Genomic DNA, 14,055 nt, shown 5'->3' with positions numbered 1-14,055 from the left:
GGGGCTGATAATAGTCTATTTTTCATAGGGTTGTTGTAGAATCAAGGGGATGATGTACTTCACATACAATATCTGTGTGTCCCTCATTGTCACTCACTCTCACCCACACATACCTGTGGTAGGGAGTCATTCTTGGACAGTTTGCACAGTAAGAGGAAATCCTTTTGTATGTGTTAGACCTTCGGAAAAGTAGAAACTGTCAGTTGTGATCCAAGCAGTAGAAAGTGGTGAGAACATTGATGGGAAAGAAACCTCATATCATGGCCCACAAAGATAAGGTCTTTAATTTAATTATAAATTAGTTAAGATTAATTTATCTTAAGGATTTAATTTAGTCCTTTAGACTTAAAAACTATCCAGTTCAAATGTATGTCAATTTTGTGATAATCAGCTTTCGATGGGCTTAGTTATATACTAAAATATTTTTGCTTATTTTGTAAATAGAATAGTTTGAGCATTTTTATTTTAGATTCCTAGTAATTGGAATGATTATCTAAATTATAGGCCAGAGAGCCTAAACATTCTCATAAGCACTAGTTTTGTAATCTTGCGTTATTCAGTAGTTTGATCTTTCAACTTAGATTCTTGAAGACCTGGATGAACAAATTTATATTATTACCCTTGAGGAGGAAGCACTCCAGAGACGACTAAATGGTATGTATATACTAACATATTTAGACCAGAATGAAAATTATTTAATTCAAAGAAGACAGATAATTGAAGGGGAAAAATACCAGCCTCTCAGTACCTTGTGCTGTTGCCTGAGATTAGGACTTCATAGTTACACGTGAACTTCCCAGTGAGGAAGGGTTTGCTGACGACTAGCGGCGTGTTGGTAAAGTTCCCATCTTTCCCTAATGGAAACTAGCTGTGACCTAGCGAGGTCAGTTCAGTGCTGAGACACTACCACTAAGGTATGCGCCCCCTCCCAGGTCCTCGTGTGTTTTCACATCGTGACTTAGGGTCACTGACGCTTTGCGGGTTCGCATATGGTTTTAGTGACTGTGATATCTCTCCTTCATTTCTCACCTATGAAATCTTTAAGGTGAAAAAAAAATAGTGTGTTTCTTGGATGCTAAGGTACCAAATTTGACTCTCTAAGTTGTACTTAAGAACTCTGTTGTTATTTGGGAATGCTGTTCATTATCAGCTGATAACCAAGTAAGCATATCAAAGATTTTAAAATTTAATTTTTAATTACTGATCATTTGTGGCTTCAAATGAAGAACTAGTGAAGAAAAGAGTAATAACATAGTTTAACAGAGAAATGACGTAGTTTGGGTAAATTTTCTTTTGATTTTACTTAAGTGATTTTCACCCTACACTCTTTTCTCTTACAAAGTATATATTTTTCTAATGTTGAAAACCCAACACCAAGATCAGATTATTAATAGATGTCTGTATTTCAGAATCATAATTCAAGAGTAGGTATAAAATAGAAGGGTACTTTAAGTATGAAATATTGAGAAATAGGAAGAAATATACATACTTTCTTAAATTGCAAATAGCAAATTTAAATCATCCACCTAAAAGTGTTGATAACATTTGGAGTTTTGTTCTTAGATCAAAGAATTTCAGTCTGTCAGTTCTAGAGAATTCTTGTCAGTAATATTGTGTACTTTGATATACTGATAACTTTTAGACTGGAACTACATGTATTTTCTATTCTCCCAACTTTGTTAAAGCTAGTTTAACGTTTAGGCCTATTTAATTTCAGAAATATCTTTAATCAATACTGTCAGCTTTATAACATTTTATCAAAGTAGTAAATATTATAATAAATTTGTCTTATTAAATAATCATGCTATTGTGAAATAAACATGCCTGAATTATAAAGAATAGATGTCAAGCTGCCACCTGCAGTTTGAGATTCTGTTTCCACCTAAGGTATATGCTATTTCTAGCTTACAGATCAAGAGGCTAGGATCCAGGAAGGGTAAAATATAGTGCTCCTGAATTAAAGAATTCGAATTAAGTCTAATCAAAACCAAACCAAACCAAAAATATAGCCCTTTCTCACTTTGCCCTTCCACAGTAGGAAAAAAAAAAGTCCTCTAGAATCGTTCTAGATCCTTTGGTTCCTCAAATCAAAATTGGTTCGTTATATCTAAAGAAATTGGAAATGAAATACCTGCCAGAAGGCTAAAGTATTATAAAATGAAGCCAAGCCAAAATAAACAAAACACCCCAACTAGCACAGAAATGTTGTAGTTTGGAGAGTATTAAGGATGATATGTTAGCTAATGCTACGTATAATTTTATTTCCTACTGTTCTGGTAGGCCTTGCACCACTTCTGACTGCTCTGTGGGTAGGTTGTTGTTAAAATCTTTCCAGTGAGAGTCTTGAATGATATGTTGAGACAGTTGCTGTAGTTTTACTGTTTGCTGCAGGTTAGCACTGTGGACTATTTCAGGTGGAAAATAATAGGCTTGTAACGTAAATGGTTCTATGGCAAAATAGACATTTTGAGTAATATAGAGCAAGAATTGTGAGCTTCTGTAGTGTGTATCATATGTGCAAAGAAAAGAAACCAAGATGGAATGAAACGGTATTTTATGATTTGCTGTTTTTGAGAAAGTGTAGATCATAGGAGGTTAGTAGTAGAAATCATCTCCATGGATCTTATTAATCTAGTATGTGTCAAATGTATTTTGTTGTAACAGTTATTTTATATTTTAAATTATTTTTAAAAAGTGAAGTTTTCATTTTTTTTTACTCTGGGCTATTAAAAAGAATTGCAGAATGATGAGAGTAAAAGATTTTTTAAAAAAGTACCCCAGAATTTGTGGTGGTGTTTTGCTAATGGCACACTGAGTGTGCTTTCTTGGTCTGTGTGGGGATGTGATGCACAGCACAGCAATCTTGGGGATTTCTGTGTGGTTTTCTCTGAGCCTCGCTTTACTGTTATCTGAAAAAACATAATACTTAATATCAAGAAGTGCTTTACTGTAGGGATAAAACTATTTTTTTTCCGGAAGATAATATGACTTGTTGTGGTAGTTACTATATTATTGGAGTTGAATTTTCAGGCCCGGTTTTTAAAATATCAGTACGTGTAGCTTATGATGGAGTACCTGCCTGTGACTTCTCCCTTGTTCCTATCTGACACTTGATGGTGCTGGCGGTTTTGTTCTTGTTAATATTATTATTACTTCATAAAATATGTTAATAAAATAAAGCTGACCTGTGCAGTGAAAACATAAATCAGTGTCCTCAAGAAGCCATCTTGTTACCAGTCTGCTCTGCTCTTTCTCCTCCTTTTTCTCTTTCCTCTGTATTTTCTTCTGGGCACCAGACGTTGTGCAGATGAATTTAGACTCTGAGTCTCAAGATCATAGACTAGTTGACTGAAAAAGAGACAGAAAAGGGTGAGAATCTACAAAGGTTTTATCCAGCCCTGAAATACTTGAAAAAAGAACTCGAGGGGAAGGAGTTGCATGTGCCCCTGGAGCAGGAGGGAGCCCCAGAGTTCTACACCATCTGATTAAGAGGGCCCCTCCCTGGTGTCCACATCATCAGGGCAGAAGAAAAGATATGTCCCCAGAAATCACCACAGTCCTGGCAAGACTCCAGCTTCTTCCCGTCCCCCGTCCCCCAGCCTCACTCTGCTGTCTGCCTTCAGGCCATCAGGAATAATGGATACATTTTGCCCTTTCCCCCCTTTCTTATAGTCAGCATAAGGAGCCCAGCATATCTAGGTCCTTTGCATCTCAGACTCTCTGTCCCCCAGGTCTCTATACATCCCATTTCTGACCTGATTTCTCACTGTCTGTTAGCTCCTGAAACTTGCTGCTTGTACCATTTGGAACCAAGAGCTAACCCAGCTGCAAAACCCTTAGATCCTCAACCTTCACTCTCTTGCTTGAAGAAACTTGGCTCTCCCAGCACACATTGCTTCTCCTGGAACTCTCTCAGGTGGTAGCTCTGTTCTTTCCCATGTCCCTCATTTTATTACTCCTGGAGTTTGGGTAGATGTCCTCTTGTTCTCTTTTGCTGCTTTCAAACACTTTGAATCTCATGTCATTAGACTATGAACCGATTACTTCTCCCTTTTTTCCTTTTCCAGTCGCTTCTCACCTCCCAGGTTATTCCTCTTCCATTCTTGAGGATTTTAGCTTCTGCTTCATGATCATTCTGTCTACTACAACACCTATCATAATTCTTGGTGATTTCAGTGTCCATGTGGATGACCTTTCCAGTACTCTGGGAAGTTCCTTGACCTCTCTCTTCTAATGATCTTCCTAAGCCACTCACTGCCTGGGATTATAACCAAGGCCTGGTCATGAGCGGTAACTCAAGTTCTTGCATAATTTTAAAATCAGTCATACCCCTCTCCAGCTCTTATTTTATCAGCTCACTTCCTCTAGTACTCCATTTCCTATGATTCTTCAGTATTGAGACTTCACATGCCATTTATTTATCCTAATAAGTTTTTATCACCTTTTCCCCCTCATTTCCTTCATACCCTTGCTTCCTCACACACTATAAATTCCTGGATCGTTGTTATAATCAGTCCCTTACGTGCACTTTCAATTCCCTTTCCCTCTCTCCCTTGATTGTACTCATGCCCGGCCAAACTCCGGCCTTGCTTATAGCCAGCTCTTCACTCTCTGTACTCACATCTGTTCTGCTGACTAACCATAACTGCCTGGCCTTTCTTTAAATGTATGACCAAGATCTTAAATTTACTTTACAATTCTCCTGGATGACTATTTTATATCTTCCCTTTCCTCAAACCTTCACCATCACCCTTAGCTGATAACCTATTTTCTTGAGAAAATAAAAGCAATCATGACAAAAAATTTCACAAGCTTTTTCCTTCATAATGATTCACCAACCTGCAGTTCCCCCTGCATGCACTGCCTTTTCTCCTAATGCTGTGGCTGAATTGTCCATGTTTCTGGCTAAGGTCAGCCTTCCCCTAATGCACTGGATTCTGTCCCTTCTCACTGATTCAGGACAAAACTCTAGCCATTCTACTGTCTCTCTTAGATGATCAGTTTTTCCCCAACTGGATCACTTCCATCAGCATAGAGACATGCTATAATTTTTCTCAATAGAACGAAAGAAGAGGAAGGAAGGAAGAAAAGAAGGAAGGAAGAAAAATAAATCAATCTGTCTTGACCTCCTATGCCCTCTAGCTCATCACCTCATTGCTTTGCTCGTATTTATAGCAGAACTCACAAGGGTTATACACTTAACAGTTTCATTTCTGTGCTTCACATTTGGTGTTGAACTCACTCTTGCCTCCACTACTCTACTGAGATGCTGTTGTCAAGTTGTCCCGTGACTTTGTAGTCCTCATCTTACATTCTTTCCTCCTTGAACTGTTTTCTGTTTCACTTGGTTTTTAGTTCACTACACTTGCCTTGTCCTTTTACTTAATGAGCTGCTTCTCAATCTACTTCTCTGGTTTTTCTGTGTCCATAACTTCTTCACACTGGAATGCCTCCTGTCTTAGTCCTTAAACTCTTCTCTTTTCTTTTTACGTGCCCTCCTTTGGTTATCTCATCTGGTTGCATGGCTTTAAATACCATCTGTATCCTGCTGACATCTCTTCTGACCTCCAGCCTTATAGATCCAATCGTCTAGTAGATATTTCCACTTGTTGTCTAATAGACATCTTAAACGTATGTTGTCCAAAATCAACTAAAGACCTTATTCCCCAATTCTGGTTCTGTTAGGGTTGACCTATCTCTGTAGGTAGCAAATCCATTATTCCAGGTGCTCAGGCCAATTCCTTGAAGTCTCTTTCTCTTAATTCCCATATGGAGTCCTTTAACAAAGCTGTTAGCTCTAGCTTCAAAGTATCCCCAGAGTCTGACCATGCCTCACCACTTGGTCTGTCTCCACCTGTTTGAGCAAAAATCACCTCCTGGTTAGATTTTTGCAGTAGTTTCCTAATTGGCCTCCATGCATCTATCTGGCCTTGTGAGTCAGAGAGAGTGCTTGAAAATGTAAGTCAGACCTTCTCATGAAGTCCTCCAGTGGTGTCCTGTTTCAATATGAACAAAAGCCAAAGTCTTTCCAGTGGTTCCCCATCCCCACCCCATGTAACCCTCTGACTTCGTCTCCTGCAGTCTCCTTGCTGTTCTTCCCCTCACAGTGGTCCTCCTGCCTCAGGGCATTTGTAAGGACTGTTTCCCATCTGCCTCCTGTCTTTCAGGTCTTTACCTAAGGTCCCCTTCTAAGTGGGCTTTCCCACACTGTGAGCCTTATGGATATGATTTAATATTGCCAAGCCCTGCATCCACCCTGGCACTTCTTTTGCTGTTTCCTGCTTTAAGTTTTCCTATAGCACTTTCCACTCTTTAACATACTGTGTTACTTTTTGTATATTGCCTGCCTTTCTACACTAGAACGGAGTTCCACGGGGGCAGGGACTTTTGTTCATTTTCTTCCTTTCTGTACCCCTTATCCTGTGATATTGTCAGACACATAGTGTGTTGGTAGTAAATATCTGTTGCATGAGTAAATGAATAGATGAAAAACATGCATGATGGAGAGTTGTCATTTTACTGTAGAATTAAAGAAGGAAGAAGAAGTAAAATTTGGTGATAGGATAAAAGACAGAATCACATGGAGAGAGTATTTAGGGACATCTGTATTAGAGACCTCTGAAGACAAGCCAAGATTGGGGGGCTGGAGGACCGTGCATGCTGGGGTGTTAGTGAAAAAGCAGAAATAAGGTGATTTTTCCCTACTGTTAAGAAATGAAATATGGGCAGTCAAGATCCATTTCTCCTCCAAGACCCCTGAAGAGTAGCCCAACAGAAAGTCCCATTACATTAATTGTGGTAGAAAATCTTTTGTAATTCCTTCCCAGGATTAAGAGAATACATATATCATTAGCATGTTAAAATGTTCAAGTAATGCAACAGCATTGATTGAATTAATTAGCTTTCGTGTATGTGTAGCCTATGGGTGTACTGGGTAACTTTAGAAGTACCATAATGAATAGGAATTATTTTTTGTTAAGGTTCTGTTAAGTTCAGAACCTTCACAGTTTTTGTAATGTAATTTATTTAAAAATATTGTAGCCTTTGAACTTAAGGATTTGATTCAATTTTGTTAGGTACTGTTTTCATCTTCATGATAAAAAGTTAATATATCACTTTTGGTAGAAACTACTTTCCTGCATGATTCTAATCTTTTTTTAAAGCCTTTTCTATTGAAGCTTGTATTACTTCTTTATTCTTTTTTTTTAAAGATTTTATTTATTTATTTTTCCCCCAAAGCCCCAGTAGATAGTTGTCTGTCATAGCTGCACATCCTTCTAGTTGCCGCATGTGGGACGCGGCCTCAGCATGGCCGGAGGAGCGGTGCGTCGGCGCGCACCCGGGATCCGAACCCGGGCCGCCGGCAGCAGAGCGCGCGCACCTAACCGCTAAGCCACGGGGCCGGCCCCTACTTCTGTATTCTTAAGAGCACAGAACATGTACTTGTTTCATTTTTGCTGAGTGTCAGATTGCAATACCTTTGTATTCTGAAAAATACAGGATTGAAGAAAACATCACATCCGGCCTGTTCCTGGAACTTAGTGACCTGTCAGAAGCGTTTTGTCACCATCAGTCTTTGAATCTTGCTGTTTATAATGAGGTTGAGTTTGCCAGGCAAACTCATCGTTATTTATGATGATGCCAAGGTCTAGGGTGGTATTTACTCTCACTTTAGAGTGGTAGGGTCCTGTCAGAGGCGTTGCCCATCATCACTTGGAAGATGATTTGCTAATTTGGTCATCACTTATCTGGTGTCTTTCATGTAACACTCTTCATGATGTAAGGAAGCTCGTGTCAGAGTTTATCTTATACCCTCCACATTACTTTCATCTTGACTTTCTCTAGGTACTCATCTATAGTCTAGCAATGGTTATTCTAAGAATACTATTTACTGTTGGTTATATCACTGAAGTGAGAATATCTGCAATTTATCAGACTCTGGGCCCCTTTGAGAAATGTTTGGGCTTAGTCAGACAGGCTGAAGGTGATTAAATATCAACTTTCATCAAGAACATACCTAGCAAAAATTGTTGACACTGAATGACCTCTTTTTTGGCAATACTATGATCGAAGAAAGTATTTAGTGATATCTTGACTTCTTGAGCTAATGGAAAAGAATATAAATTCTACTGGTAATACTAATTAAATGGTTTCTTTCTAATAAGATATCAACATTTGAGACCAAGGGTCTGAAACAGTGAGAGACACCTTGTTACAATTTATTCAGCTTCTTGGGCCATATAATCACTTTCACGACAATAAAATGTGGCCCAAACAAATTATTTGTTGCAAGATGAAAGGTGACTGTGAGATGTAAGCTAATGCATAATATCAGTAGATGACGAATACTTTAGAATAACAAACAGTAAAATAATTTGAGTCAGGTTATCATGTATTCTCTGAAATTTAGAGAGACTGCTCTATATTATAAATGATCCAAATTTGTTAGCAAAAGATGAATTTAATATGCGTGAGCTACTTGTTCAACCACAACAATTTGGATAATGGTATTCCCAATAGTAGCATATATAAATATGAAGTTTAAAAAATAATCTTTACTTCTTATCTAGTTTAAGATCTAGCAATAACTTATATCTAAAGTAGAAAAAAAGCCAAACCATTACTTTAATTGTACATAGCTTTATATAATGTTCCTAATGCTGATTGCTTAATATTTTGTATCTTGCTTGTGGTCATTTATAATGAAAGTATATTTGCATTTTCCAAAATTGTGTTGGATACTGAAAGTCTGATATTACTTGTTCCATACTTAGCCATATTTTTGTGGATATGTCAGAAGTAAATAGAAACTGTTATTTTAACAAATATTAGCATTGCAAATGGAATAGAAGTAGAAGTAGAGTTTTTGATTGTATGGGTTGTCTGTCTCCTCTGGAGATAGCAACAGTTTGTCCATGCTGAAATAGATGCTTTATAGATTTGAATGGCCAGGCTTCAGTTTTCAGAAGCTCTCTGGGGTATTCCTAATCAGCAGTGGCTCTGTGGTATACAGTAATTGGTGTTTGCTTAGGGGTTGGAGACTGTTCACTCTATGAATTATTAGGAATCTTGGGCTTTAACAATAAAATTGTTTGCCTAAGTGATTAGAAATAATTAAAAGTACTTGAATGACTTCACATTCTTGGTGATAGAGATCACTTTGGTCAATTTAAAGTACTAAGTATAATCAAAATTTTAACGAGTCACTTCGATAACACATTTTCTAATTGACTTTTTTTTGGTTATATGCTAAATTAAAAAGTTAAATGAAAAAATCTGTTTATACTAGAGATGTCTACTTCCAAATAGTATTTATTATGAGACTGAGTTTAAGACACTGAATTGTTTAGGGAGATTGTTTTATTGCTTCGCATTATTTGAATTGTTTATATACCAAGTTGGAGATTTATATGTGTTTTAAAAAATACAACATTATATATTTTAAATTAAATATTAATATCTGCCCTTAACATATGAATGTCAGTTAAGGCTGTCTTATGTATTAAGAAAAGGTATAAAGACAGCTTAGTTATTGAAGAAACACTGGACTCTGGGAAATTCTGTTATCTCGGAAGCAGAATAATTTCAATACCACACTAGTTTATCAGCTTAAGAATAAAGCTGGGAAAAGTTGCCTTCAGCTATTAGTTTTCCTGAATCCAAAGAGACGGGTGGGGCAGGATCAAAAATACTTATTTGATCAAAGTTATTGGCTCTGAAGATATTCTTAACTATGTAAGAAAGATGAAAGGTGTTGTTTTTATTGCATGCTAGTAACAGTGTAATTTTGAACTAATTGGTGTTGAACTGCCAATCACCTAGGGGGAATGCAAATAGATACTCTTACAATTTCCTTTGAGGTAGTGAAATCTTATGTTGAGGCTGGAAGAAAAACAGAATAATACCGTTAAATTGACCTTAAATGAGCTGCTTTGTGGTTTTCTTGGAGAATCCCTTTTTATTTTTCATGACTAGTCCAAACAGGTTTTGTCTCTACCAATTTGACTTATTGACTAGACAATGCTGACACTGAACTTTTTAGATTCATTTTGAAATAAAGTAATGCTAATACAATTCTTCAGGCTATTTCGAGGATTTTGTGCTGCAACTTAAATTTGTGTAACGTTCCAGTGTTTGTTTGCAGTGTGTCATGGTTCCTTACAATAGCCTTTATTTCCTTCTGGTCATTTATAATGGAATATTCTGCCCAAACAAGGTTACTTTTCTTGCTTAAGTAATGATATACGTAGTAAAGGAGAGTAATGTCTTTGAAAATTGTATTATTCCAGATGAATCTAGTCATTTAATAAAAGCCTGATTTCTTTGAGGACAATAAGAATGTATTCTTGATTTTAGTATGCAAGTCAGTCAGGATTTATTAACTGCCTATTGTGTGCCTAGCATTGTGTCACCCAAAAATAAAAACACAGCATTTCAGAAGTACCACTTTAGTTATTTTCCTTTGAAAAATAATACATTTGTCGGTCTAGACATTTGTATTGAGCTTTTTATTTTATTTTATTTTTTGTGAGGAAGATCAGCCCTGAGCTAACATCCATGCCAGTCCTCCTCTTTTTGCTGAGGAAGACTCGCCCTGGGCTAACATCTGTGCCTATCTTCCTCCACTTTATATGGGATGCCGCCACAGCATGGCCTGACAAGCGGTGCCTCGGTGCGTGCCGAGGATCCGAACCTGGGCCGCCAACAGCGGAGCGCGTGCACTTAACAGCTACGCCACGGGACCGGCCCCTGTATTGAGCTGTTAGGCATCATACCCACAAAGTAGGCATTAAATTGGCATCAGGAATACTGTCTATTCTGATACTCATTCCCTTTCAACATTCTGAGTACTCATCAGATTATTTTTTCTAGCTCTGAACTGGTTACTGGAATAATACTTCTTTACAAATATAGGGAATATGAAATGTAGTCTGGAATTGTATTTGTAATTAATCAGATATAGAAGTTAGATGAGCATTAACTATAGATATATGCCATATAATTTATAAAGAAATGTAAAATGTACTTATCTCTAAGACTATTATATTCAAAGACACTTGAAAATCTGATAATGCTGTGCCATCTTACTGTAAATCTCCTTGTTATATCCATTAATTCTGTAACTTGTTTCCCTTTTTGCTTTGGCTGCCAGAAACTGTAAACTAAATTTGTAGTCAAAGTTTAGTAGTAGGGTTACAGTATCTGAATATCTCTGTACTATCTTTACCCCCATTCTCTTATAAATTATATATTAACAAGTAAAATGATTAAATTAATGAGCTCTGGAAATACTGTATAACAGTTCCATGCATTCAGGCCCTCAGTTTCTCCACAAGAGAGGCTGTTGGATTTCTCTCTCCTCAGCGATGGACAGAAGTGAGAAGGGAGATGCAGAGGGGGCAGTACTTACCTTTCCTGAAAACCTGGGCTATGGCTGGACTTTTGTGATTCTTCAAGAGGGCTTAGAAAAGAGGCCTCTGAATTCCTTTACTGCATTTGCAGCCTGCTGCCTCGCACTGTTGGCCTGAATCCTTCATTCGGGGTCTCTTTCTTTGTGAAAGGGCGCTACTGCACCTAGAGACCCCAGGGCACTGAAGCTTCTTCCTCCTGAGTCAGTGTTTCTGGCTAGTTCAGCCCCAGTCCCCAAGAACAGAAATTGTGGGGCCCTCCACAATTTCTCAGATATAGAAGTTAGTGGTTTGTCACTGAGGGACTGTCTGATCTGATTAGGTGTGAGGGGAACAATAGCAACAGATAAGGAAAAATTACCACTCGCTTAAGCAAGAGTGACAAAGGCTAAGATGAATTTCTAGAACAAGGGATTCCCACTTAAGTTAACAGTTAATGGGAGAGACAAATAAGAGTTTGTATTTAGCCTCCGAAAGTAATATAGAGTTTCAAGGAGATATAATTAGAGCAGAAAATAGACTGCCTAGAATGTGGGAAAAAAATTAAAAATTCAGTAGACAAAAGATGAGATAGTCCTTGTGGTGGACAGAATAGTGGTCCCACAAAGGTATTCAAGTCCTAACCCCCAGAGCCTATAAATATGTCCCGTTACGTGGCACTTGGCAGTGTGATTAAGTGAAGGCTCTTGAGATTAGCCTGGATGATCTGCTGGGCCCAGTGTTATCACAGCATTATTGTAAGTGGAAGTTGTGGCAGGAGGGTCAGAGAAGATGTGGCAACGGAAGTAGAGGGTGGAGTGACCTGAGGAAGGGAACATGAGCCAAGGAATGCAGACGGCCTCTAGAAGCTGGAAAAGAAAAAGAAATGGATTCTTCCCTAGAGTCTCCAGAAGGAACACAGTCTTGCTGACACCTTGATTTTAGACTTCTGACCTCCAGACTGTAAGATAATAAATTTGTATTGCTTTAAGCCACTAAGTTTATGGTAATTTGTTATAGCAGCAATAGGAAAGTAATACAGTCCTTCTGAAAATTGAATTAATCATCTGATAGAATCAAGTGGAAGAACCGTTTCATATCACAGACAAAAAGTACAAAGAGAAGGAAACCACTAATGAAATAATAGACATGGACTACAGAGCTAAGAAACCTAACCTAAATAATAGGTATCTAAAAGGAGAAAAAAGAACGAGTAGGAAAAAAGTAAGTAAATAAATAATAGAGGAGAATGTCAGTGAGCTGAAGAAAGACTTGAGTTCAGATTAAATGGTCACAGAGTCCTAGGCAAGATTATTAAACAGGAAATTAAGAAGATCCAGATTTGTCCTATAAGATTCTTGAATTCCAATAGTAATGATAATAATAAAAAAAAAAAGTACAAGCTTTCACAGAGAAAAATTACAAAGGAGAGAGAGATCAACATCAAACTTCCTGTTTGTAACCTGCTAAGGATTATTGAACAATGTCTTTAGTCTAAAAGAGGGGATGATTGCAATTAAAAACTCATATATTTCCAAAGATGTCATGTATCACAGCAAAAAACATTCATTCATCTTATATCTGTATACTGAGTATCCAATTTGTGCTAGGTACTATTCTAGTCATTAAGGATATGGCAACTTCCATACTGATGGAAATATTTAGTAATAATCTCAAACTAAATATTTTTAAAATAATTTCAGCAAAATCCAGGATTTAGGAGGGGTGGATGGAAAGCAATGAGAGAATGGTTAGATAAAAGTGTGTGCAAGTTTCACCCTGGTGCGGCATAAGTTACCCAGTAAAGCATCCCTGTGGGGTTATGACTATGTTATGTTGAAAAAAAGTATGTCTAAGTCTGAGTGTTAAGAATGAGAAAGTAACCATTGAAGTGCCACGTTAACGCGGGGAAAAAGAATAAACAGAAATTCCACTAGCTGGGAAAAGAGGAAATAAAGAACAAAATAAAAGAAACAGAAGTTATGAAATTAATGAAAGGAGAAAGAGCACCAGTCTTCATAATAAGCCAACTAGTGGATGGCAGGATTCAGGCCCTGGATGTCACTGTTGAGCTGCTGGAAAACCCACTTTGAAGCCCGCTCTGTGTGTAAGCTTCTAATTACATAAAATTATTTCCTTATTGTTTAAGCTACTTTGAGTTGAATTTGCTGATTCACTAGGAAGCATCCTAACAGATACACCTCATTTCACAGATGAGAACACTGAGGTTCAGAGAAGTGTAAACCTAAAAACATGAAAACCTGAGAGGAGAAAAACCACAGTAAAATTTTGGAATTTAGTAGGCCTGAGAAAATTTTAGAAGTAACCAATTCAGCAGACCTAAGGAAGCTGAATCCTAAGCCATTTGTGCTTGATTTATATCCCAGAATCCCCAGTGTCTCAAAAAGTGGCACTACCAGATATGTATGGAAGTGGGGATGAAGTGGAACCAGCTAAGATGGGGGGCTGGATGAAAAGCCTGTTTGAAAGCAGTTTGATGGGGTGAGTGCTTTCAGACTGAATGCATAGGCTCTCATCTCCCTTCACTTGGACAGCCAAGCTTTAGTACCAAGAGGGAGAGTCCTCTCTGGGGAATCTCTGTAGCCCAGGAGGAGAGCGAGCCCCACAGATACTAGCAATAGGGTGTCCTCCATGAAAAACTTGGCTG

General features: G+C 37.7%; 1 protein-coding gene across 3 annotated transcripts in view; it reads left to right on the top strand.

The window, feature by feature from the left end:
- Positions 1-14,055, top strand: part of LMBR1 (limb development membrane protein 1) — a 155,629-nt gene that overhangs the window by 102,703 nt on the left and 38,871 nt on the right. For all 3 annotated transcript variants that reach the window (XM_058534122.1, XM_058534132.1, XM_058534113.1), the window contains exon 9: positions 582-654. In XM_058534122.1, coding sequence (XP_058390105.1) covers positions 582-654 — 73 coding nt within the window. The remainder of the gene's footprint in view (positions 1-581; positions 655-14,055) is intronic.

This window comes from Diceros bicornis, chromosome 3, assembly GCF_020826845.1.
Source record: "Diceros bicornis minor isolate mBicDic1 chromosome 3, mDicBic1.mat.cur, whole genome shotgun sequence".
NCBI lineage: Eukaryota > Metazoa > Chordata > Mammalia > Perissodactyla > Rhinocerotidae > Diceros > Diceros bicornis.
This window is presented reverse-complemented; position numbering and strand designations above follow the sequence as displayed.